Source organism: Phoxinus phoxinus (genome assembly GCF_949152265.1).
Source record: "Phoxinus phoxinus genome assembly, chromosome: 8".
Taxonomy (NCBI): Eukaryota; Metazoa; Chordata; class Actinopteri; order Cypriniformes; family Leuciscidae; genus Phoxinus; species Phoxinus phoxinus.
The window spans coordinates 36,486,055-36,509,680 of record NC_136883.1 but is presented as its reverse complement, the minus strand read 5'-3'; the positions used below and the strand labels follow the sequence as shown (position 1 = coordinate 36,509,680).

Below are 23,626 nucleotides of genomic sequence, written 5' to 3'. Positions count from 1 at the left end.
GAAAGCATTGAACGAGATCCCATAATAATTGAATATAGCTTATAAATATTTCATTTGACATTTTATCATATGATATGATTAATATCACATTTGTAAACATGATGGTTTCATTATAAATATGTTGATTATCATATTTATGATAGACAGACAGGCAGATCAGAGACGCCTTTTACCCCCAAATATCATCCGTTTACATATTCGTCATAATTTTTGTGCCATCTAGTGGTTTAAAAGTGAATAAAGTCAAATGCGCCTTTTACCCCAGTGCGCCTTTAGCCCTGCTGAACCCCACATTTTATTATCCTGTAAAAATGTTAAGCAAAAAAGTATATAAAAATATAGGATTTTGTGATATTTAGCAAACTTTTAAAAATCCTGTCAAGTCAAGTTTTAAATTGAAAAAATGCTTCGCTGAGTCCAAAATCGCATACTTTCTTCTTGAGTACGAAATTATGTTCAATAAGCAATTACTTTGTGACAACTAAAAAATGTTTTTACTAAGTATATGAGGGTGTGTAGTATGAATTTAATCCGGTGTTGTCATTATCATGTGACCTCGTCGCTTCACTGTCATACATACAGTCGGCATCTAGTCATAGTTGGGGGCGTGGTCTGGCGACCGCGAACATCGTGTGTATTTGAATGACAAAAATGTTGTATTGCGAGTCATTGACGCCTGCCGACCAGCAACGGTACATTGCAAAATTAACTGCAATAGGTTATGATTGCCCTTATTTCATTAAAAACTGGGTCAATGACCCAACCAAATGGCCAGAGGTGTCGTTTCCAGACATATTTTGTTATCTGGTTGAATCTCCAGGTAAGACATGACATTAGCCTATTACTCAATCAACTTTCGTATATGTTGCATACTATAACTCTATATAACCTTGTCATTTACCAATTGTACGTATGCGTCACTCCAAACTATTAATCCTTTTGTAAAACGGTGATCAGTAGTACGAAGTTGCAGAGGGACTGTTGTGCATTTATGTTCACGATTGTGCTGCATTCACTCACAAAAATACATGTTTTATATATTTACGTTAGGAAATTTACTAAATATCTTCATGGAACATGATCTTAATATCCTAATGATTTTTGGCATAAAAAAAAAATCTATAATTTTGACCCATACAATGTATAGTTGGCTATTGCCACAGATATACCCGTGCGGCTCCAGACTGCTTTTATGATCCAGGGTCACATTTATTTAATACATATTCATAATACATGTTAAAAAATTATGATATTAACAGGGGTCTTTAACCGGGTTCCTGGTGGCCCAGTAAGAATCAGATTAAATCATCAGCTCATTCGTAGAGGAATGAACGTCCTGAAATGATTGTGGCATGAAAATGTGTATTTTTGTGGTGTTTGCAGGAACAGGGTTGCATCTCCTGTACTGTAGTATGATGGCGCCATCTAGTGGTTCATGGAGGGACTCCTATTAGGATTATGTGGAAAATAAGACAAAAAGATTGTAAGATGTAATAAAATCTTACCGGAATCCAAAATAACCTCCTCCGCCGGTTATGAGGAACGTTCTGGCTCTTCTGTTGACTTCCATTGTGTTAAAGAAGCAGGGTGAATAAAATCTGCAAAAAAGTACAAAAATTATAGGCCTATACATACAGTACCGGTCAAAAGTGTGGAAACATGACTATTTTTAATGTTTTTGAAATAAGTCTCTATTGCTCATCAAGCCTGCATTTATTTGATCAAAATACAGAAAAAAAGTTATATTGTGAAATATTACTACATCTTAAAGTAATGGTTTCTATTTTAACATACTTTAAAATGTAATTTATTCCTGTGATCAAAGCTGAATTTTCAGCATCATTACTCCAGTCTTCAGTGTCACATGATCCTTCAGAAATCAGTGTAATTGTCTTATTTATTATCAATGTTGGAAACAGCTGCTTAATTTTTTTTTTAGAACATGTGATACTTTTTTCCAGGATTCTTTGATGAAAAAAAAGAAAGAAAAAACATGCATTTATTTAAAATATAAATATTTTGTAACACTACCGTTCAAAAGTTTGGGGTCCGTATGTTTTCGTTCTTTCTTTTTTGAAAGAAAGAAAATTAGAAATTAATACTTTTATTCAGCAAGGATGTGTTAAATTGATAAAAAGTGATAGTAAAGATTTATATTGTTAGAAAGTCTTTTTTAACTTTCTATTCATCAATGAATCCTGAAAAAAGTATCACATGTTCCAAAAAAATCATAATCATACTTTTATCGAATTAGCATTTGAGTGAAATGAATGATCATGGTTCAGTCAGACTATGCTATGCTATGATTCAAATGATGTCTAGTAATATTCATGCAGACTCTTGAAATGGGTGAGTTGGCAGCAGGTAGAACATATTAATCATAACATAATTATATTAATCACGTAACGTTACTTAAATGACTTTGAAGTCTCTCTCGAGCAGTGTTAAGCAACATCGATGTGCTTTTATAAAAAATAATAATAACCACGACTTTTACAAGATCTAACAGGATCTGCACAGAAAACATCTTACGCAGTCTGTAAAACGGTTAACCATATTATACAACATTGATATGAATATAAATACATACCAGTACAATCGCGGTTTGATTGCAAAGTGTGTGTAAAACCTGCACTTCCTAGGAAACGCGTGAATGGGCGGGACTACATGGTCAATCGTTTTCATTGGATAAGAGTGAGTTGTGCCTCGCTGTGATTGGCTGAAAATGAACTCCGTCCGATGTCCATTACGAAGAGATAACAGATGCACATCTTTTTTTTTTATTGAGTTTTATTAATTTTTAAGAATTACAACTTCAGTCAGGGGGGGTACGATGAGTAAACCAAATATAAAAAGACATAAAGAAACAATGACAAACTTAAAATGTAAACACAAATGTGAAAATGTTTACAGATTAAAAACACTTTGCAGCTTTCTTATTTTTCAAACACAATATTGTGTTTAGGTATTGTTACATTTCTGCTCTTAAAATTAAAAACAAAGGCTTGTTTCCTCCAAATTTACATTTAGGAATACTTTTTTATATTTTAGCGAACAAAAATAACAGATGCACATAGTGTTCAAATAACGTTACTTTAAAAAAAATATGGACTGTGGTTTACGATGGTGTTGCCTTTGTAATACACACAAAATTTCCCATCAATAAAGTAACGTTATACTTCTAAGTTCTATCTATCTATCTATCTATCTATCTATCTATCTATCTATCTATCTATCTATCTATCTATCTATCTATCTATCTATCTATCTATCTATCTATCTATCTATCTATCTATCTATCTATCTATCTATCTGTCTATCTGTCTGTCTGTCTGTCTGTCTGTCTGTCTGTCTGTCTGTCTATCTATCTATCTATCTATCTATCTATCTATCTATCTATCTATCTATCTATCTATCTATCTATCTATCTATCTATCTATCTATCTATCTATCTATCTATCTATCTATCTATCTATCTAACGTTATCTATGCCTCGACGTTCAGCACTTGGTATACTCTGGATATTATTGTTGACATATGTGATTGTTTACAGTATTGCAGGTGCCAGTAATGATAATAATCATAATAAACAATAAACATTGCACATGACTGATTTAAAATGTAGATTTGGAAGAGAAAGGGAGATAAGATCTACGTCAACAAAACGTTACACAGCCAACTGCCAAGGACAAACACTCAGCACTGTTGTTGTCATGACAGCGTTCAAGTGAACGCAGTTATTTCTATATATCATGATGATCAGAAAGGGGGCGTGGCTGAGAGCGTAGTGGGCGTGAGCTGCGCCGTGGGGGCGTGTCCGGGCGCGCGCTGTGAGGATGTACATCGGCGTAGTTTCAACGGCGCATTTGTGAAGCTAACGCCGCTCCCGCTCGTGTCACATCCCGGGGAACCGATTTCCGTGGAAGCGTAGCGCACTCTTTGACAGTTCGGGTTTTATTTGTGTCTTTTTGGCGTTCATATCGACGCAGGTTGGCATCCTGGCACGGAACATGAACATGAACATGGCCGCGCTACTCGCCGATGTTCGAGGACTTCAGAACGATGAGGTAAAATAATTCAGCTGTCATATCATGTGACGTGTTATATCAGTCATATACATTATGTTACATTGCATAAACATCACCCCTGTCCACACCTCTTATGTCATATGTTCTCTGTGGGATCCGGTGGGTCTCCGGATGAAGTTCTGCTCCACTTTATGATATGATAACAAAAGTGTGATGTGCTGTTTGTTTACTTAACGACACACAACTGACATATAACCATGTTTGCTTTCGATTAAGAAAAGGATGTCTTTGATTTTCTGATAAATATCACTTTATTTCATTTCTATTGTAGTCTTGTGACTCTCAAGTGTCACTCTTGCGCAATATCTACTGTATAGCTACTTGTATGACGCGATACCTATGACGCCACATGTTTATTATATAGCATATTTTTGATCACACGTGACACATATAATTTTATTATATTTATTGTTCGTTGCTTTTTTATGGGGAGGTTTTAAATGACTTAAAAATAGAAATATTTTGTAACAATATACACTAGCGTTCAATAGTTTGGGGTCGGTAATTTGTTTCTTTCTTTTTTTTGAAATAAATTAATACTTTTATTCAGCAAGGATGTGTTACATTTATTTTTAAAAAGTGATAGTAAAGAAGATTTATATTATTAGAAAATATTTTTTTATTTTAAAGAAATGCAGTTATTTCGAACCTTTTATTCATCAAATTTATTAGGCAGCAGAACTGTTTCCAACACTGATAATAAATCAGAATATTAATATGATTTGTGAAGGATCATGTGACACTGATGCTGAAAATTCAGCTTTGCATCACAGAAATAAATTATATTAAAGTATATTCAAATACAAAACCATTTTAAGTTGTAATAAAAAAAAATTCTGTATTTTTGATCAAATAAATGCAGCCTTGATAAGCATTAGAGACTTCTATAAAAAATATTTAAAAAAATAGTAATGTTTCCAAACTTTTGACTGGTACTGTATGTCAAGTCAACCTTTCTTTTCAGCACATTTAAAAACAACAGAAGTTGACCCAAAGTGCTTTACAGATCAAGCAAGAATAAATAAACAAATTTTAATACAACAGTATTAGCTTCAAAAACCCATTTCATGATCTATTCAAAAGCTAAACAAAACAGATATGTTTTCAAAGAAGACTTAAAAATGGCTAGCGATGAAGATGACCTCACATGGAGAGGAAGACTATTCCATAATTTCGGGCCCTTCATCGAAAAGGCACGGTCAAGGCACGAGGAACCGGCTATAGCAATTGGTCAGAAGACCTGAGTGCTCTAGTTGGAGAGTACGGGTGTAAATAGACACTAATATATTTGGGTGCAAGACCAAATAGTGCCTTGTAAACAAAAGTCAAAATGTTTAAATCCACCCTGAATTTGATCAGGAGCCAGTGTAGAGATACCAAAACTATATATGATCCCTTTTTCTTAATTTTTATACAAAAAAACATGATCCCTTTTTCTTAATCCTGTTAACAGTCAGGCTGCAGCATTCTGTATGTATGTATGTATGTATATTCCTTTTAGGAAAACAGACCAAAAATAATAATTTCATCTTGCATTAATGCATTCTGGCCAATCAAATGTTCTCTGAAAGAAGAATGCCCCTCCCACTTATGGGTCAAAGTGGATCAAACCTGTTTCTGTAGGAAATACATATTCTTAAACCTCTAGGCAGTTTAATTCTTGATGTTAATTGTCGTTTGTGTACCTTGAATATATATATATTTTTTGCTTTCCTTCAGGATGAATCCAGAATCTTAAGGGTGAAAATCATTGCTGGAATTGGTTTGGCCAAGAAGGACATTTTGGGTGCCAGGTCAGTACATCAGGTTGTTTTGAGCCATTGCACCTTGAAAAATTACACTAGAACATATTAATGTTAATGAAAGACATACGGGTGAAACTCGAAAAATTTGAATATCGTGCAAAAAGTTCATTTATTTCAGTAATTCAACTTAAAAGGTGAAACTAATATATTATATAGACTCATTACATGCAAAGTGAGATATTTCAAGCCTTTATTTGTTATAATTTTGATGATTATGGCTTACAGCTTATTCATAATATATTTTTGAGTATGGGGTTTTCATAAGCTGTAAGCCATAATCATCACAATGATAACAAATAAAGGCTTGAAATATCTCACTTTGCATGTAATGAGTCTATATAACATATTAGTTTCACCTTTTAAGTTGAATTACTGAAATAAATGAACTTTTTGCACGATATTCTAATTTTTCGAGTTTCACCTGTATAACAGTCAGGCTGATTAAACAGCAGATACTTGACCATTTGAGACTTTTGGCATTAGGTAATATTATCCAAACTTTTTCAAAAAATAAATATTGTGTAAAATGTGCTTATTTTCAACAATCTTGTGTACGTCTCGTTTGCCATTGTATCATGTATAAACCTGGCTCTTTAAATATCACCTGAAGAAAAGCCCACATCTGTTGATGACTAACTATGGTCCCTTTCTCAGCTTGAATGGGAGTTTGTGTTTTCTTTAAATGCTCAGTTCACTTGTTGAACAAGGTTTTTTCCCATGATTTCATTCAACACTCACTTAGGGTCACGTTTTGGGTGCATTCGCCTAATCTCAGGTAGTGTACGACACATTTTAAAGGGATAGTTCACCCAAAAATGTAAACTCTGTCAGTAATTACTCTTCCTCATGTTGTTCCAACCCCGTAAGACTTTCCTTCATCTTCAGGAACACAACTGAAGATATTTGTGATTAAATCTGAGAGCTGTCTCACTCCTCCATAGGCTTCTATTGTAATTTAAACTTGCCGGCCCAGAAAGTTATCAAGCGATAACCTTAGTTTATCAAGCGACGAGAATACTTTTTGTGCGCAAATCCTTGTTTACTTTTTGTGGGTTGTACATCAGAACGTAGGCTCACTATTGGCCAGCATCACACACATGACCAGCATCGGCCAATAGCGAGCCTCCGTTCTGACTTACAACCCAGAAGCGAAAATTAAAATGAATAGTTGAATAAAGTCGTTATTTTTGTTGTTGTTGTTGTGCACAAAAAGTATTCTCGTCGCTTGATAAACTTAAGGTTGAGCCGCTGTAGTCACTTGGACTATTTTAAACATTGTCTTTACTAACTTTCTGGACCAGCAAGTTTCAATAACTGAGACAGCTCTCAGATTTAATCACAAATATCTTAATTTGTGTTCTGAAGATGAAGGAAAGTCTTGGCTAAGTTGTTTGCTTTATATACCCGCTCCGCCAGCATCATGTTCTGTTCACGTGTTCGTGCGCCTTCAGTTTGTTATGAAAACACTAAATAGTTTATCTATGCCTCATGTTTCCCGCGTAACGGACAATCTGACACTCATACGGGCTTTTATCAGTTCCTAAAAAATATGTTGTAGATATAGTTTTTTACAGCCTAATAATTGAATTGGATTCAGTAAATCTGATTCATTAAAACACTCTTCCATTTTATCTAAATCTTTTTTGAAAATAACAATGACCATGATGTCTGCATTAAAATCCAAATTGACCCCATTTACTTTCCTAATGCACATTTCTGGCCTTATTATGCTCGTTTTGTCACATTCAGCTTCATTCTGCTATTGAAAGCCTACTTTCATCATCAATCTATTCCCAAAAGTGTCAAATCTTTACACGTCCCGTCCTACTTTTCTTTTTTTCTTTTTTTTTCTGTAGAAGTTAAAAAGTGATATGGGTTACAGTTGCGGTTTCATTTTGACTCTTAATGATTATTTAGTTTAATATTTGTGACCCTGGATCACAAAACCAGTCTGGAGTCGCACGGGTATATCTGTGGCAATAGCCAACTATACATTGTATGGGTCAAAATTATTGATTTTAATGTTATGCCAAAAATCATTAGGATATTAAAGTAAAGATCATGTTCCATGAAGATATTTAGTAAATGACCTACCGTAAATATTTTAAACAACTTTAAAGGAGATTTTCTCAATGTTTAGATTTTTCTGCACCCTCAGATTCCAGATTTTCAATAGTTGTATCTCGGCCAAATATCGTCCTATCCTAACAAACCACACATCAATGGAAAGCTTAATTATTCAGCTTATTATTCAACAATTTAAAAAAAACTGACCCATAAGACTGGTTTTGTGGTCCAGGGTCACATTTATCCATTTGCCAATTTATTTGATCTAGGTTTGCTTTGCAATACAATGCAAGCTCAGTATTTTGTCAAGCAAAGTTATTTACAAGCCACCACATGCTAAAGAATTCATATTATGCATAGCTTGCACTGAACTGCATGCTGAGGGAAACGTCCCGGCCCGGTTGCATCCCACAGTACAGTAGATGGCAGTGTTAGCAGCCGTCCTTGAGGATACGGACAGATCGGCCGTGCTCACTTTGACCTAAATAACACAGCTCTAGGTATGCAATCGATATCTGTGCTGAGCGATATCATCTCTCCTTCAGTGTAATACTCGCTTGGAGAAGGCCAGATATTCAGTGAAAACCTTCAGCGACTCAAATGAGACTCGCTTCCTCCTGATGTTGCATGTAGGTTAAGACGATGAATGATCCCAAAATAATGAATCTGAACTAGACTGGTTTGAGAGAATCGTTCTAGACTGTATGGATGAAACCTAACTTGTTTTGGTCAGTAAAGATAGATCCATTCCAGTATCACATGACTACTAATCCTGTAAATAACAATGGAACGTGACCGCATTACTAAAATATTTAGTAACACTTCCTGTATGACTCAAAGATGGGATTTTTTTTTCCCATGTTGTGTACTTATGTAATATTTGTCTGTTTTCCTTTCATCCGCAGTGATCCGTACACAAGAATCTCGCTCTATGACTCGGTCAACGGAGAAATCACCAGTCTACAGACCAAAACCATTAAAAAGGTTTGATTGTGTGCAGAGACAAACTCTCTACTACAGAAGTCATCTTTTTGTCAAGAGATGTTGAACAAGATTTCTCCATCTTTCTGTTCTTGTCTCTTTTTTTTTCAGACTTTGGATCCGAAGTGGAATGAAGAATTCTTCTTTAGAGTAAGTGAACTGGTATTTACAAAGATCACGTCAGCTGGCTATGAGTTATTATTGAAATATTAACTTAAAATCTCAGTAAATATTTGAGGTCAGAGAGGTTTTGCTTGCAGAAAAGTTTGGGAATCCCTGGCCTATGATGCTTTAAAAAAAATCTTATTATCAATACTTGAATATAAAAAAAAAACAATATAATAATAAATGTATATATATTTATAATTTAAATTTAAAACTCCATTTGTAAAGTCATACTACCTTAAATTTTTGTTTAGTTTAATTACAAAAAAAAAAAACATTTTGTCCTGGACAATAAGATGTGTTCACACTACACTTTTCGTTCCATTGACTTCCATTCAAACGCATACGCATTTTTTAGTCAAGCTTTTAATTTATAAATTTATTATTTTTGTGTATTCTTTGATACTTCTATATGTTTTTTTCTTTTTACTCCCATATTTGATTATTTTGTTTTGTACATGCTGTAGCGCCTTGAGTTTGAGAAAGGCGCATTATAAATAAAATGTATTATTATTATACGAATACTGGAGAGAGGAATCTTTCCAAATTCAGGTTTGTTGAACTCTGACCTGCAAATTCGTATCACGTGAAGACGTGTGAACAAGTTCAAGTTCAAATTTATGTGTATAGCACATTTAAAAACAACCGCAGTTGACCAAAGTGCTCAACAATGTCAGGATACACACAAATAAACAAAAAACAAAACAATATGAGATCGATATTCTACGGCGAGAAAATGGAGTAGATTGTATTTTTTTACTTTTTGGATTTATTATTATTTGTTATATGTTGAATTTATGTTTATTAAAATGAAGCCTCAGAATGTGTCGTCAAATTGCATCGTCCATAGAAATTTCACATGCTCAAAGTCTAGTGTGACCGTGGCTTTATTCGTCATTATCATGAATGAATATTGTGTGTGATTCCAGTGATTGTGTTCTCGTGAAATAATATTGAACAGTTGCAGTCGTTGTGTTTGGTAATAATAGAACTCGTTATAGAATATGGGCTGCTCATATTTCAACATTAGGAGCCTGTTTAAAAGCTCAAGTTTTTTATAAAAAACATTTTTGCATTTTATATTAATGAACCATAATGGAGTAATGTTTACATGAACAGCCAAAAAAAAAAAAGTGACTGCTTCAGTCAAATATATGCAATTCATACAAAGTTTAAAAATACCTTAGCAATCCATAGCAGCCAACCAAAGCTTATCACGATGGAGTTTACATGCACATCGATACGCTAATAATAACTACCAAAAATTAGTTTAAAGATATAACTCGCTTTACCGGTTTACATGCAAATCAATAACAATGCAAATAGCAATGCAATTACACCAGGTTTACAACACAAGACTGTATAAACAAAACCGGTTATTGCCCGTTGGTGACGTCAAAATGTAAGCGTCCGTGTATTTCACTCAGAGTATTCTATTTATTGTGTGAGTTGTGATGTTAAATAGAGCATTAAAAAGCCCAGAGTATTTCAAAATGTCTTGCACAGACTCATTCTCCTCTCGTATTTGAAGTTTCTGCAGCTGAACCACTTGTGCTTTGGCTGCACGAGATGAGAACACATTTTTTATATTTCTTGGGTCAAGAAAAAGACAGGGTTTGTGGTAGATTTCTCCTCGCTTACCGTGAAGCACTCGCTGTGGCTCGATGCGCTTATATCTACCGTATAAGGATGCTTTTCTGTCACATAACACACACACACACACACTTCAATAAGCCGACATGGGCAAAAATCAACCTCTGACGATCGGTTTATTCTCAAGCCGTTTATGATCTAACACCGATAAAGGAACCAATAAACTCGTTTACATAACCACACACGTTGTCAGCTTTTTAAGCATAACCAGTTTTCATGTAAACACTCTTATTGCCTTCAGGAAATGTAAAAATCTAGATTTTTTTAGCTGGAAACACGTGTATATATATCAGCTTATATTCTTTGACGTTCCTGCTGAGCGTGTTTGTCTCGACTCTTGACAGTGTTTATACTAACTGGGAAATACAGTCTAGCTCTCACATCTCTGACCTTCGCATTTCTTTATAGGGGAAGACTGGCGTTCAGCATGAGTCTGTCCTGTCAGATGTCACATGACTAGTCTGGGGCATGGATAAAACTCAAAACAGGCCAGCGCAATGGCTTTATTTTGAGCCAAATATAACTTAACGTGTTTGGCCGATAGGCATATCTTCCTTTTTCTCTAATATGTGAAAAATGACTATCAGGCCATGAGCAGATTCTTACTCAAGAATATGTGATGAATGTGCAAACTGATTTTTTTCCCTTCAAATGCGCCTACTTGAAGAATCACCCTTCAATTAAAAAAACAGCCTGTTTGGCCATGTAAAGAGAGAGGTGCAATCACATGTTTTGGGGTCAGAGGTCAGGGTTGAGTTACGGGGTGCGTTTGAGATGAGGGGTGCCGCTTACATTCTGTCCACTTTCCCTGCTGTTATGTGACGAGCTGTGACGCATTTACTGACGCGTTGTGCATATCTCTCCCCCATAGACATCGCTCGTTTACTCAGAACGACAGATGCTGGTGCAATACAGTGGCAACATCAATATAAGGCTCTTCTTCGGAAACTAGAACCCATTTCAAGACGTTATGAAGACTCATCAATACTTTATGTGAAGCATATTGAACACTCATACATGCTTAGAAAAGTAGTTATGCTCATATTTGAGCATGATTTGCTTCAATGGGAGTCACATGATCATTGCAATGCTTATTCAATGCTTAGCGACCTACTGTAGGAATAGTGCAGATTCTGAAGTACAGGTGACACTAGAACAATTAGAATCTGGTGCAAAAGTTCATTTATTTCAGTAATTCAACTTAAAAGGTGAAACTAATATAATATATATACTCATTAAATGCAAAGTGAGATATTTCAAGCCTTTGTATGTTATAATTTTGATGATTATGGCTTACAGCTTTTGAAAACCTTTTCACAATACTCTAATTTCTAAATTTCATAAGCTGTAAGCCATAATCATCAAAATTATAACAAATAAAGGCTTGAAATATCTCAATTTGCATGTAATGAGTCTATATAATATATTAGTTTCACCTTTTAAGTTGAATTATTGAAATAAAAAAAATGCCTATACTTTGTTTAAAAATGTTTAGAATTCTAAAACCCTTGAATTCTACCCTAGAATAAAACCCTAGTTCTTTGTTCTAAAAATATTAGTTCTTAAAAGGAGCACAAAAATGCACTAATCCTTGATTTGCAGTGTGGTTTCGGACGTTTGGGCCTTTCTGTGTGTTTGTGTGAAATATCCTGTCTTTCTTTTCATGCAAAAATGACCTGCTGCTGTACCTGATATTTAGTGCATGAGTCATGATGACTATAATGATCTAGACAGTGGCATAAAAGATTCTGACCTATTTGTGATACTGACCACTGGTCCAAATACCAACATGGTTGACTTTATGAAATGCTAAATGATACCAACCGAGCTTACAGACACACTGTTATGAGTCACTGGCCATTTACAGGCCTAAAGTCAAGGGATATGAATGGAGGATGAACTCAGTTTGCATGTAATGAGACATGCACAAATAAATTCTGTATATTAGCCTAGTTCCTAAATTAACATATTGATTGTTTTTCTTCTTTTATCTCCCACAGGTGCATCCCAGGAAACATCGTCTGTTGCTGGAGGTGTTTGATGAAAACCGTTTGGTATGTACATGAGTGCTTTGATTTACTGTGATCAAAAATGAGTTCGAGACGTTTGTGCACTACTGTTCAAAAGTTTGGGGGTTGGTGTACAGTAAAACGTACAATAAAAACAGTAATATTGTGAAATATTACAATTTAAAATTGCTGTTTTCTATGTGACTAAAGTGTAATTTATTCCTGTGATCAAAGCTGAATTTTCAGCATCATTACTCCAGTCTTCAGTGTCACATGATCCTTTAGAAATCAGTATAATATGATGATCTGATGCTCAAGAAACATTTATGATTATTATCCAGGTTGTAACCAGTTGTGCTGCTTAAATTCTTGTGGAAACCATGATAAATTTTCTTTGATTAATAGAAAGTTCAAAAGAACAGCATTCATTTGAAATAGAAATATTTTGTAACATTATAAATACCTTTACTATCACTTTTGTTCAATTTAATGCAGAATTAAAGTATTTTTATAAAAATCATACTACTGAGCCTTAGTGAGTGAACTCAACGTTTAAATTGTTAAGTTTCCATTAATACATTCTATGTCTGTCTATGTTTTGCTATTGAATTAGCGAGTAAATTGTTAAAAGGTGCTGATAATATCCGCGCCACTAGTGGCACCGATATGCATTGTTGAGTTGCCTGATATAGAAATATTGGCTTCACCAAATGCATTAATTTGCGGCAGGACTATTTGTTTGGCTGTACAATGGCAGACGTGTTAGTCTGGTAATGAGACCGTTCACAGTTCAGCGGTCTCAAATGTATTGGGCATATTAGTGTTGGGTTCAGGTCTGTAAAATCAGCAGCTACCTGACTGTCAGTGTGTAATGAATGAACAAGGATGCCTTTTTGCAAGTAGCCACCATAAAGCTCAGGTATGGGAACTGAAATGTGCCTTTGGGTGTTGTAAACGTGAAAAGTAACTGCTTTAAAACGCATAAAAGTCAATGAGGCATGAGCGGGGTTAGGGGGGTTTTCTCCGTCACATGCCGACAGCGTCCTTACTGAATAACGACGCGGGTTAAACAAACTCTAGCATAAAGGACCCAGTGTTCAAGTAAGAACAGTAACTCCTGATAAGACTGTAAACTGCAGTCGTCTTCCTGCATGTGACGGGTAAACCCAGTTACTGGGTGTAAGAAAAACTGGTATGTCATTGCTAGAATGTGTTTGTTGGCATGAACCAAGCATGCACGCGATTTCCATCTCCCGAGGAATGTGTTAGCTTACAGAAAGGAAGATACTTTTGGCAGTAGATGTTTAATTTATGATCAATCTCACTTGTATTAATTTTACAATTTTAAATGCATGCAATTGCCTCAATTCTTTGTTTTATAATAATTCCAAATCCTAAAGCTTTCATGTGCACAAAATTCAATCAAATTTTTTTTCCCTTCACGTTGTAAGCAGGACGATTAGCCTCCAATTACCCCCGGTGCAATTGCCCCTGATTGATGAGATGGCTTTTCTCTGACAGAAGCATGCTCTTAAATGGCTGCAACAGCGGGTGTCAGATGACACATGATGTTACAGTGGCACATGTCCATATGTGAGCTGGCACAACAAGCTCAGTACTTGATTTTGGAGGCACTCTTTTAGGCACGTTTCCTTCTGCTAGTTTTGAATATAGATTAAGCCATCATGCGTAGTTAGACGTGCAGAAATGAGCAAAATGCTTGAGCTTGGCGGTTTCAGCAACTCATTACTACACCTGGCATATCTCCCCGACGGCTCAGAAAGCTTAAAAAAATAATGGCAAAACTCGTTCCTCTTTATTTCCTGTAACTCTATCCTGGTGGGGTAAAAATATTAGCTGGGGTGCAGCTTTACAAGAAACTCTAGACACTGGGCTGCAACTTGTGTAAAAAGGAGGTGGCAGAGACGAGGTTGGCTAGAACAGGGACGAGCTGTTCCACCTCCATCCTGGCATGCACGCAGATTGTTGTTTTTTTGCACTGGGGTGACCAGCTGTGAGAGGGAGGGCACCCGTGCCTGAATCGGTGCTTGCGAAACTACAGAAGGCACAGCTGAGGCTTTCTAGAGGTCTGGCATAGAGGGGTTTCTGGAGCAGTTGCCTCAGTAAAGCTCTGGCCGTTATCCGTCACAGAACTAGATCTGTAGATGCAAACACTCCTTTATTATTATGCGTTTGATCTGTCATGTTAGCTTCTGAGGAGCTTCAAGAGGAATGCCGCCTGCTATTTTTGCTGTGTGAGACCGCTAATGGTTGCAATCGCAGCACGGGACCAGGAGCAGTTGCTTTTCGCTGCTCGATTTCTGTTTGTTAGTTTCATTCCACTGGACTAGGAAGTTTAACGGCATGGCGCGACACCTTCGACTGCATTTTGCTTCACGTAGAAGCAACACCGACCCGCTTTCAGAAACGTGCAGCAGTCAAGCTGAGGAAAGCGTGCGTATCTCCAGCGAAGGCCTGACGCAGAGTTCCCTCCACATGAAGATGACTCCAGGACAGCTGGCTCTAGCTTTGCCACCCTTGTCACCAGAATACGGTAATTTACAACGGCACGCCACCCTATTTATCCCCAAGGTGAACGGGAGCAGAAAAAGCACGCTTCAGATCTCCCTACAGCCCTGCAAGCAGAGTGGAGATGCGGACGCCGGGGAAGACGGAGAAAAGGACGGAAACGGGGATAGAAGTTCATGTTGCAGTAGCACAACAAGTGATGCCGGTTATTGCAGCAGCAACAGCATATTCGAAGCGGATCTTCCAGATCGCAAGCCGATATCTCGGCGGAAAGCAAGGGCGCCGTTACGGCGCTGCTCATCTTTGGTTATTTTCCCCCGGAGCCCGTGCACCACGCCGCCCGCCTCGCCCGTTAGTCCGGTTGCGTCTCCAATGATTCCTCCACTGCCTCCATCAGCACGAAGTTCCTTTCAAACCTCTCATCAGATGCAGCTGTCCAGCATTGACGCGTCTCACGATGACATGCAAGCGTCCAAGGGATCCGTCGCCACTGCAGTTAATGGTCTACGGTTGTCTAAAAACAGTGCGTCAGCAGAGCACAGAGACGCCAAACCCATCGTGCATTTCAGCGTGCCACCGGAACAACCGCCTGGACCAGAGCGAACGGAAAGACACTCCAGCGTTTTATTGCACTTCGCAAACCAGAGACCGCTTCCCTCAGGGAAAGTAAGTTCGGCCAGAACTAAGGTTAACATTGACTGTCCCAAACCCCTCGACAGCGTCCCGGAGCCTCAGAAAGCCAAGCTTTTCCGTAGCACCTCGGCTTGCATGTTGCCCAGCGGAAGACCATCGTCGTCAGAGAGAAGACACAACACTTTTCCGACTGCTTGTAACTCGTGTCAGTCTTCAAAAAAAGGATCTCATCGCATCCTTCATAGGAGTATTTCTTTGGAGTTACCCTGTGCGAACGCTGAGATATCTTGTCACGTTTCGAACGCAGCAGACTTGCACTCCAAGAACGGCCCTCCGCATGTACACATCCATGTGTCTCATGGCACGGGTGCAAGAAAGCCAAACACGCCACAGGACAACGGCATAAACGACAAAACGTATCACGTTCCAACCTGCACTGAGAGAAGTGATACCGTAAGCCTTCCCGTCTATTAGCACGTGAAAAAATGTTTTATCTTGCACATAAGGGTGTCATTTTACCCTCTTAAACACGTAAAGTTAAAGTCGGAGAGTGTAAACAATGTTTTGCTTTCAAATTTACTAGTTTTGTAGATTTGTTGGATTTCTGGATTCGTCGGAAGAAGTGATTTGTCATTCAATAGGTGTTTGACACTCAGGTGGTGCAAATCACTTCAGATTTATTACGGGATGCTTTTGATTCAATAGTCAGAAGGTATTTATCATAGCAATCACATTTTTTACTTTTATATTTTTTTTTTACTGTGACTAACAACAATTTCTCAGCATATTCTACCTGATAACATTTAAATACTTTTAATTTACATTAATTTTTTACATTTTATTTACATTTTATTCTTATTAAGTGTAATTTTACCCTCTTAAACACGTAAAGAGTAGGAGAGTGTAAAAAATGTTTTGCTTTCAAATTTAGTAGTTTTGTAGATTTGTTGGATTTGTGGAGTCGATTGTTTTCAACGAGGAAGTGATTTGCAGAGATTTTTTTCTAGTTCTCGTGTTATTCAATAAGTGTTTGAACATCTATGGATTGAATATTGTGTGCAATGATTGAGCAAACACGCACCATAACTAAAGTTCCCTTCCCTTGATCTGGCATGTAAACCTTTCCTTTTACATTTTAAAGATATGCAGATACATAATAGAGACAGTAATACATTTCAACATGTGGTTGTGAAATTCCCAAATTAATTACAGTCCATTTATATTATATAAATGTTTGGTTACACTTTATTTGAAGGTGTCATTGTTACAGAGTAATTATATATTTAAGCACTGCGTAATAATAATTAACAACTATAGGTTTAGGGTTTGGTTGAAGGTTAGTTGCATATAATTATGCATAATTTACTGTGTTATTATAGTTATGCAACAAGGACACTGTAAAATAAAGTGTTACCAAATATATATATATAACTGCAAACATGCAAACCTCTCTCAGTGTTTACCTGCAAACCTGCGGGAGCTAATTTCAGCTCTTTGCATTTTATATTGATTATTAATTTGCACAATTATGTAAACTTTAAACAGTGTTTATTTGCAATGTGCTGCTAATCCATTTAGGCAGGTTGGCTTATGAACAAGCACTTAAAAAATGCCTTTGCCGCTAAAACAGTCGCATGCTTGCACAGCACATTTTACAGTTTTTATTAATTTGTTAACACTCTGAGTGATGATCACTGTATGTATTTACCTCTGGGATAATTATAGACAGTGGTCCCCCCAAGCCTCCCCCAGCCCTACATCTATAAATATAGCCGTGAAAATATTCTGCTTGACTCCAGTTAGTCTGGTTGAGGACCATGCTGGATTCAACATGATATGCAGGAGCTGCACATGGCGGTCTGTCAGCTGTTGGGTCAAAGGTCAGCTGATGGGGGGGGGGGCGAGTGTCAGTGAGTTGTGATGTGATTCCTTAAGGATAACATGGTCGCTGCCCAGCGGGTGCCCGCTTAGCTGTGGTATGTTTTCAGAGCGTCAGGTGTCTCGCTCGCAACACTTATTTCATTTACACTCACTCTCTTTGTCTGTGATTTTACAGTGTGTTAGAAACTGGTCCTACAAGCAATTAACAGCGCTGCTACCTTTACTGCAGCGGCTCTCTTATGTAATCTAATCTAAATTCACGGCTCTAATTTCAGCGTGCTGTTTGTTTGTGCATCTGATTTGATGTTCAGGGCTGTTGGACATATTGTTCTTCTCAAAAGCTCGCTCACATGTTTAGAAAGTACTCCGGGTAAATGGCAGCAAAAACACGACTGAATAGCATTCAGATCCACCAGATGGTTATTGTGAAACTTGCATAGTAAAATTGTGCTACGCTATACTTGTTATCACTTTTCCACCGAAACTGAGCTGGATCTCGGCCATGGGGATTTGGGAATGTCTTAACGTAGTTTGAACCAGTATGTTTTTTTTTTACGAGATGCTTTTGATTCAACAGTCAGAATGTATTTATCATAGCAATCAAATTTTTACTTTTATAATATAAAAAAGTAAAAAAAAAAAAGCAATTTCTCAGCATATTCTACCTGATAACATATTTAAATACTTTTAATTTACATGAATTTTTAACATTTTATCCACATTTTATTCTTGACTTTTCCAGGTCAAGAAATTCACCAGAAGTGGCAATAAAAAAAAAAAATATATAAGTAAAGTATTTAAATTAAAATAAATTAACTTCTGTAATTATAGAATATCTTTTTTCTTTTCTTTTTTTTTACTGACTAATGTTAATTTCTTAGCAATTTCTACCTGATTAAATGTTTAAATATTTTTTAATTTACATTACTTTAAGATTTTATTAATTTCCTTGAATTTTCCAGGAAGTCTCAATATGAAAAACTAGAAGTAGCAACAAAAAAAAAAAAAAAAAAAAAAAAAAAAATATATATATATATATATATATATATATAAATAATAATAATAATAATAATAATTAAAAGTAAAGTAATTACATTGAATTAGTTAAATAATTAACTTCTGTAATTCCAGAATATATTATTACAAAAATGTTTTATACTGACTAATATTAATGACCAATTTCTACCTTATAAAATATTTATTTATTTTTAATTTACATTACTTTTTTAAGATTTACGGTAATTAATTTCCTTGACTTTTTCGGTTCTAGAAATTTGTTTAAAATTTCCTCATACATCCAGGTTTTCAATAACCAACCCTCTACTTAGAAAAAAATAAATAAAATTGAGGTATCAAAATAAACGTTGTATTGCATCGTAATTTTTAGCTTCAGCTTATTTTAAAGCCTTTTTTTCATTCTTACTCTATATCCTTTCAAGTTATTTTGCGTTCCCCTGGTTGAGAACCACTGGTTTACATGCATATGAAAGAGGAAGTGGTTGTGCAACATGTTTAGCGTGATGTGCTTTTCAGCAAACTCGACTGAATGTTTGTTGTTGTTCTGAAAACTGCACTTGATGCCTCTGGCCTACAGACGTTTACTGCTGTAAATGAGTCGAGAAGGTCCAGATCGGTAACTGGTTTTGATCTGTTTCCCGCTCAAGGACACCGTCACACCTTGTGCTCGGCGATGGGAATGGTTAACACATGGCTGTGTGACCTCTGACAAAGGTCAATGCAATCAGCACACTTCTAAAGAGTTGTCAAACGTCAGTGTGTATGAGCGACGGGGGGGTTGTTAGTGCTTGAATGTGTGTGTGTGTGTGTGTGTGCTGAGTGAGTGTTGTGATTTTCCACTGCACATTGTGTGGTTGATTGGCTCTTATCAGTCAACAGGGCAGCACTTGTAATCTCTCCAGCGATGTCTTTCCTCCCGCAGTGCTTGAAAACCTAATGGATTTATGAAAATAATTAGATGTCTCTCTGTGACGGCTGCTTGAACGAGACTTCGTACTTGTTCCTGGTGTTATTGTGCACGACTTGTCACCTTTCATCAAAATGCAATTAGGCTGCCTTTCTAAAATGTATATGAATAGCTGTGCAGTAATTGAGTTCTGGTTATCATTATTGTATTGAAGGGCAAAGTCCCACCGTACATTTTTGTCACATTGAATATCCTTGTTCAATCCAAAATGCATCACATTTATAATGGAAATAAAATTAGTTGAGATGTAAATGCTTCATTTTAACTTTTAACTATTGCAAGATCTCTTTTTCACAAAGTCATTATTGCAGATTTAGATCAAAAATTGATATTTTGGATGATTTATTATTGGGTCGATTTACAGGTGAAACTCAAAAAAAAAAAATATCATGCAAAAGTTCATTTATTTCAGTAATTCAACTTAAAAGGTGAAACTAATATATTATACAGACTCATTACATGCAAAGTGAGATATTTCAAGCCTTTATTTGATATAATTGTGATGATTATGGCTTAAAACTTCAAAATTCAAATTTTCATAAGCTGTAAGCCATAATCATCACAATTATATCAAATAAAGGCTTGAAATATCTCACTTTGCATGTAATGAGTCTATATAATATATTAGTTTCACCTTTTAACTTGAATTACTGAAATAAATGAACTTTTGCATGATATACATTTTTTTTTTAGTTTTACCTGTAGTGTGTGTGTGTGTGTGTGTGTGTTGACAGTTTCCAAAAAGCCACTGGATGGACATCAAAACATCAAAGTCTGTCCTTTTAGTTTACATAAAACGTCTTCTAAAAGATTAGAAATGAGCGTTTAGCTTTGATTCAAACTCTAATGATGTGTGTGATCTTGAGGAAAAGTTTGTCAGGTGTTTTGCGGTAGTAACCCGGCAGTCGTGCTTCTCTCCTAGCAGAAAATAGTTGACTTTCAGCTTCCTCCATTAAGTTTCTTCAAACATTTGGCATCATTTACTGTTTTCCTTCTCATTACCGGGGCAGACGGCGCTGATCGTTTTACAGATGTCTATGATATACTCTCCCATAGTATTCGTTCTGGGTATACGATTAATCATTAAAAGATCGCGATCTCAATCTCGATTCAAACACCCGCACGTTCTTGTTCCTAAATGACAATGATTCGGCTTTGTCTATTAAACCTTTGTCAAGTACGATCATAGCGAAACATTCAAATAATTAAAAATAGGTATGAAATGGCCTCACAAACAGTCTTTTCAGCCACACAGTATCATTATTTCTGTCTTACAATATTTCAAATTATCACAGAAGTACTGGATAAAAGTTTATATTTCAAATATAAACACAAAATTGAGTAAAACACATTTTTTAAGTAACTCTAATAACAATTGCATCAACTACCTTGTTACACCAGTAGGTGGCGAATCCATTCAGCCAATCTGGCGGTCTGGCGGTAGCACTGTTAGCATAGCTTAGCATAGATCATTGAATCTGATTAGACCGTTAGCATCTCTCTCAAAAAAATGACCAAAGAATTTCGATATTTTTCTATACTGTGCTGCCGTAGCATGTGTGCAGCAGCGCAATGATATTACACAGAGCCTAAAAAATAGTCCCCAGCTCGGTAACTTCCAATGTGACCGGCACTAAGTCTGTAATATCATTGCGTTGCTGGTACGACGGCAGTTGCTTGATTATTACGCAGGAATGAGAGGATAGTTCCTAGTCATATTGTCCTAGAAAATCGCAACTTTTCATTTTCCGTCGGTCTTAGTACACGATGTAACTACAGAAGAGTGAAGTTTTAATTCGGAAAAATATCGAAACTCTTTGGTAATTTTTTTTGAGAGAGATGCTAACGGTCTAATCAGATTCAGTGATCTATGCTAAGCTATGCTAAAAGTGCTACCGCCAGACCCGGAGATCGGCTGAATGGATTCGAAAACGGTAAAACTGTTCAACTCTATGGGAGTTGGAAAATGAATCCTTTAATAAAACATGGTAATTATGCAGCATATCATGCTTCATAAGTACTGAGATGATGACACTTACAGAGCTTTCTCACTACTTGGTTTGGTTCGATTTACGCGGTGGTGCAAAGATCGAGTGTGTCGTCTCATCCGAGGCCCGGCGCAGTGACAGAACCGCTCTGTGGTTTGACCCGAATACAGAACAAACAGGAATATGTGAGGCTGGCCTTAAGAAGGAGGGAATATATGTGTTTTAGTCATCATCATGGGTTTATACGTGCTGTAAAAACCTAAACCACCCGTTCACAGCGATTAAATAATTTGCAAGGAAGTCATATACTGTGTGTGTGTGTGTGTGTAGATGGACATGTTTTAGTGTAAGGTCAGTCATTATTTCTCGCTGCCCTCGCTACCATAAAACAAAACATCTGACAGCGTTTTGAACGCGAATGGCTTTTACGCCTCATTTAGGTGACGTGTATTTAACTTGACATATTGTTTCGGTTAACATAATGACAGTGTGTGTGTGTGTGTGTAAAGCTTGGTATAAAATGCATTTAAAATGATTCTAAGCGTACGAAAGCCAGGCATTGAAGTGAAATAGCAGCAGCTGGAAAAGGTTTGAGGATGGGAATGATTTTGTTCCGAAAACAAACTCTCTCTTTCTTGCTCCCTTTGTTTTTTTTCTCTTTCTTTCGGCCTACTTTTACCTTCACTCCAGTTTTGCAGCTCGCTCACAGTCTGAGGGTTAGACCACGGGGAAGTCTATCTTTATAAAGCCTTGTTTATATATAACACATGTATTTATATCTCTGTAAACAATGAAAGCACTGTACCGTCTCAGATAAGAGTGTCTTCATAACACAGCTCTCTATGAACAACTGTGTAATTCGCAGTAGATGAAAGGTGAACAGACAGGACGTGAAATCAGATGAGGGTTCAAGTGAGCCGACATTAAAAATGTACGTGTAGAGAAGAAAGAAATGAGAGGTGTAATGGAGGAAGAGACGAGAAAATAACCACAGTATGAACGGATGCTCTTGGTCTGGTTAACTAAACCTCAGCAGAGTTCAGCGAGTGTGTGTGTGTCAATGTCAAGTTTATTTCTATAGCACAGTTTAAAACAACTTAGAGTTGCTTTACAGGTGAAACTCAAAAAATATGGTGCAAAAGTTCATTTATTTCAGAAATTCAACTTAAAGGGATAGTTCACTTTGAAATTAAATGTTGGTATGTTTTATCTTACCTGAAGTGCATCCAAGATATAGGTGTCTTTGTCTCCGCAGTAGTTTCAATTTTGATATTTTTAGGTCAAACCGTTCTTGTCTGTCAGTCATATAATGCAGGTCTATAGGCACTGTCTCCAAAAGCATGCAGAGAAAAGTCCAAATTAAACAATTCCCCATCGTAAGTGCACATTGATGGCCTAAGCTCGCACAAACACATCCGGGAGTGTTGAGTTTTCACTTATTCCCAATTTGTAAGCCTTCTATCTTGACACACTACTCGCTTTATTGTTCAGGCCAATCAAAGGCATACGTTGAGCCGTACAGCCAATCACACGCGTTTCTGCTGAGTTTAAAAATGCTACGTCCAATCGAAGGCGGTTAGATTAGTTTCCGGGGAAGAAATCCGGTGTAAACAGATCAGATGGACGTGGTTGTGTAAAAGAGATAAAAACTTTATAAATGCTGTTCGTTTTATCACACAAACCGCTTGTTTCGTGTCTTAGGCCATCAATGTGCACTTACGATGGGGAATTTTTTGATTTGGACTTTTCTCTGCATGCTTTTGGATAAAGTGCCTATATACCTGCATTATATGACTGACAGACAAGAACGGTTTGACCTAAAAATATCAAAATTGAAACTACT

At 36.5% G+C, this 23,626-nt stretch overlaps 2 protein-coding genes across 5 annotated transcripts in view; one reads left to right on the top strand and one right to left on the bottom strand.

Annotated features, from left to right (window-relative positions):
- sdr42e1 (short chain dehydrogenase/reductase family 42E, member 1) overlaps positions 1-2,665 on the bottom strand; it is a 5,016-nt gene extending 2,351 nt beyond the window's left edge. The window contains exons 1-2 of the mRNA XM_079621228.1: positions 2,591-2,665; positions 1,506-1,598 (exon numbers count right to left, since the gene is read on the bottom strand). Of these exons, the coding sequence (XP_079477354.1) occupies positions 1,506-1,570 (65 nt within the window). The 5' untranslated portion in view covers positions 1,571-1,598; positions 2,591-2,665. The remainder of the gene's footprint in view (positions 1-1,505; positions 1,599-2,590) is intronic.
- A 1,109-nt stretch (positions 2,666-3,774) lies between these two features.
- nedd4a (NEDD4 E3 ubiquitin protein ligase a) overlaps positions 3,775-23,626 on the top strand; it is a 62,201-nt gene continuing 42,349 nt past the window's right edge. Inside the window, exons 1-5 of one of the 4 annotated variants that reach the window (XM_079621626.1) lie at positions 3,775-4,067; positions 5,808-5,881; positions 8,866-8,944; positions 9,053-9,091; positions 12,760-12,813. In XM_079621626.1, the coding sequence (XP_079477752.1) occupies positions 4,011-4,067; positions 5,808-5,881; positions 8,866-8,944; positions 9,053-9,091; positions 12,760-12,813 (303 nt within the window). In that variant the 5' untranslated portion in view covers positions 3,775-4,010. Of the gene's footprint in view, positions 4,068-5,807; positions 5,882-8,865; positions 8,945-9,052; positions 9,092-12,759; positions 12,814-14,692; positions 16,384-23,626 lie in introns of those variants that run through there. The other 3 variants (XM_079621627.1, XM_079621624.1, XM_079621625.1) reach the window with 3 other exon arrangements.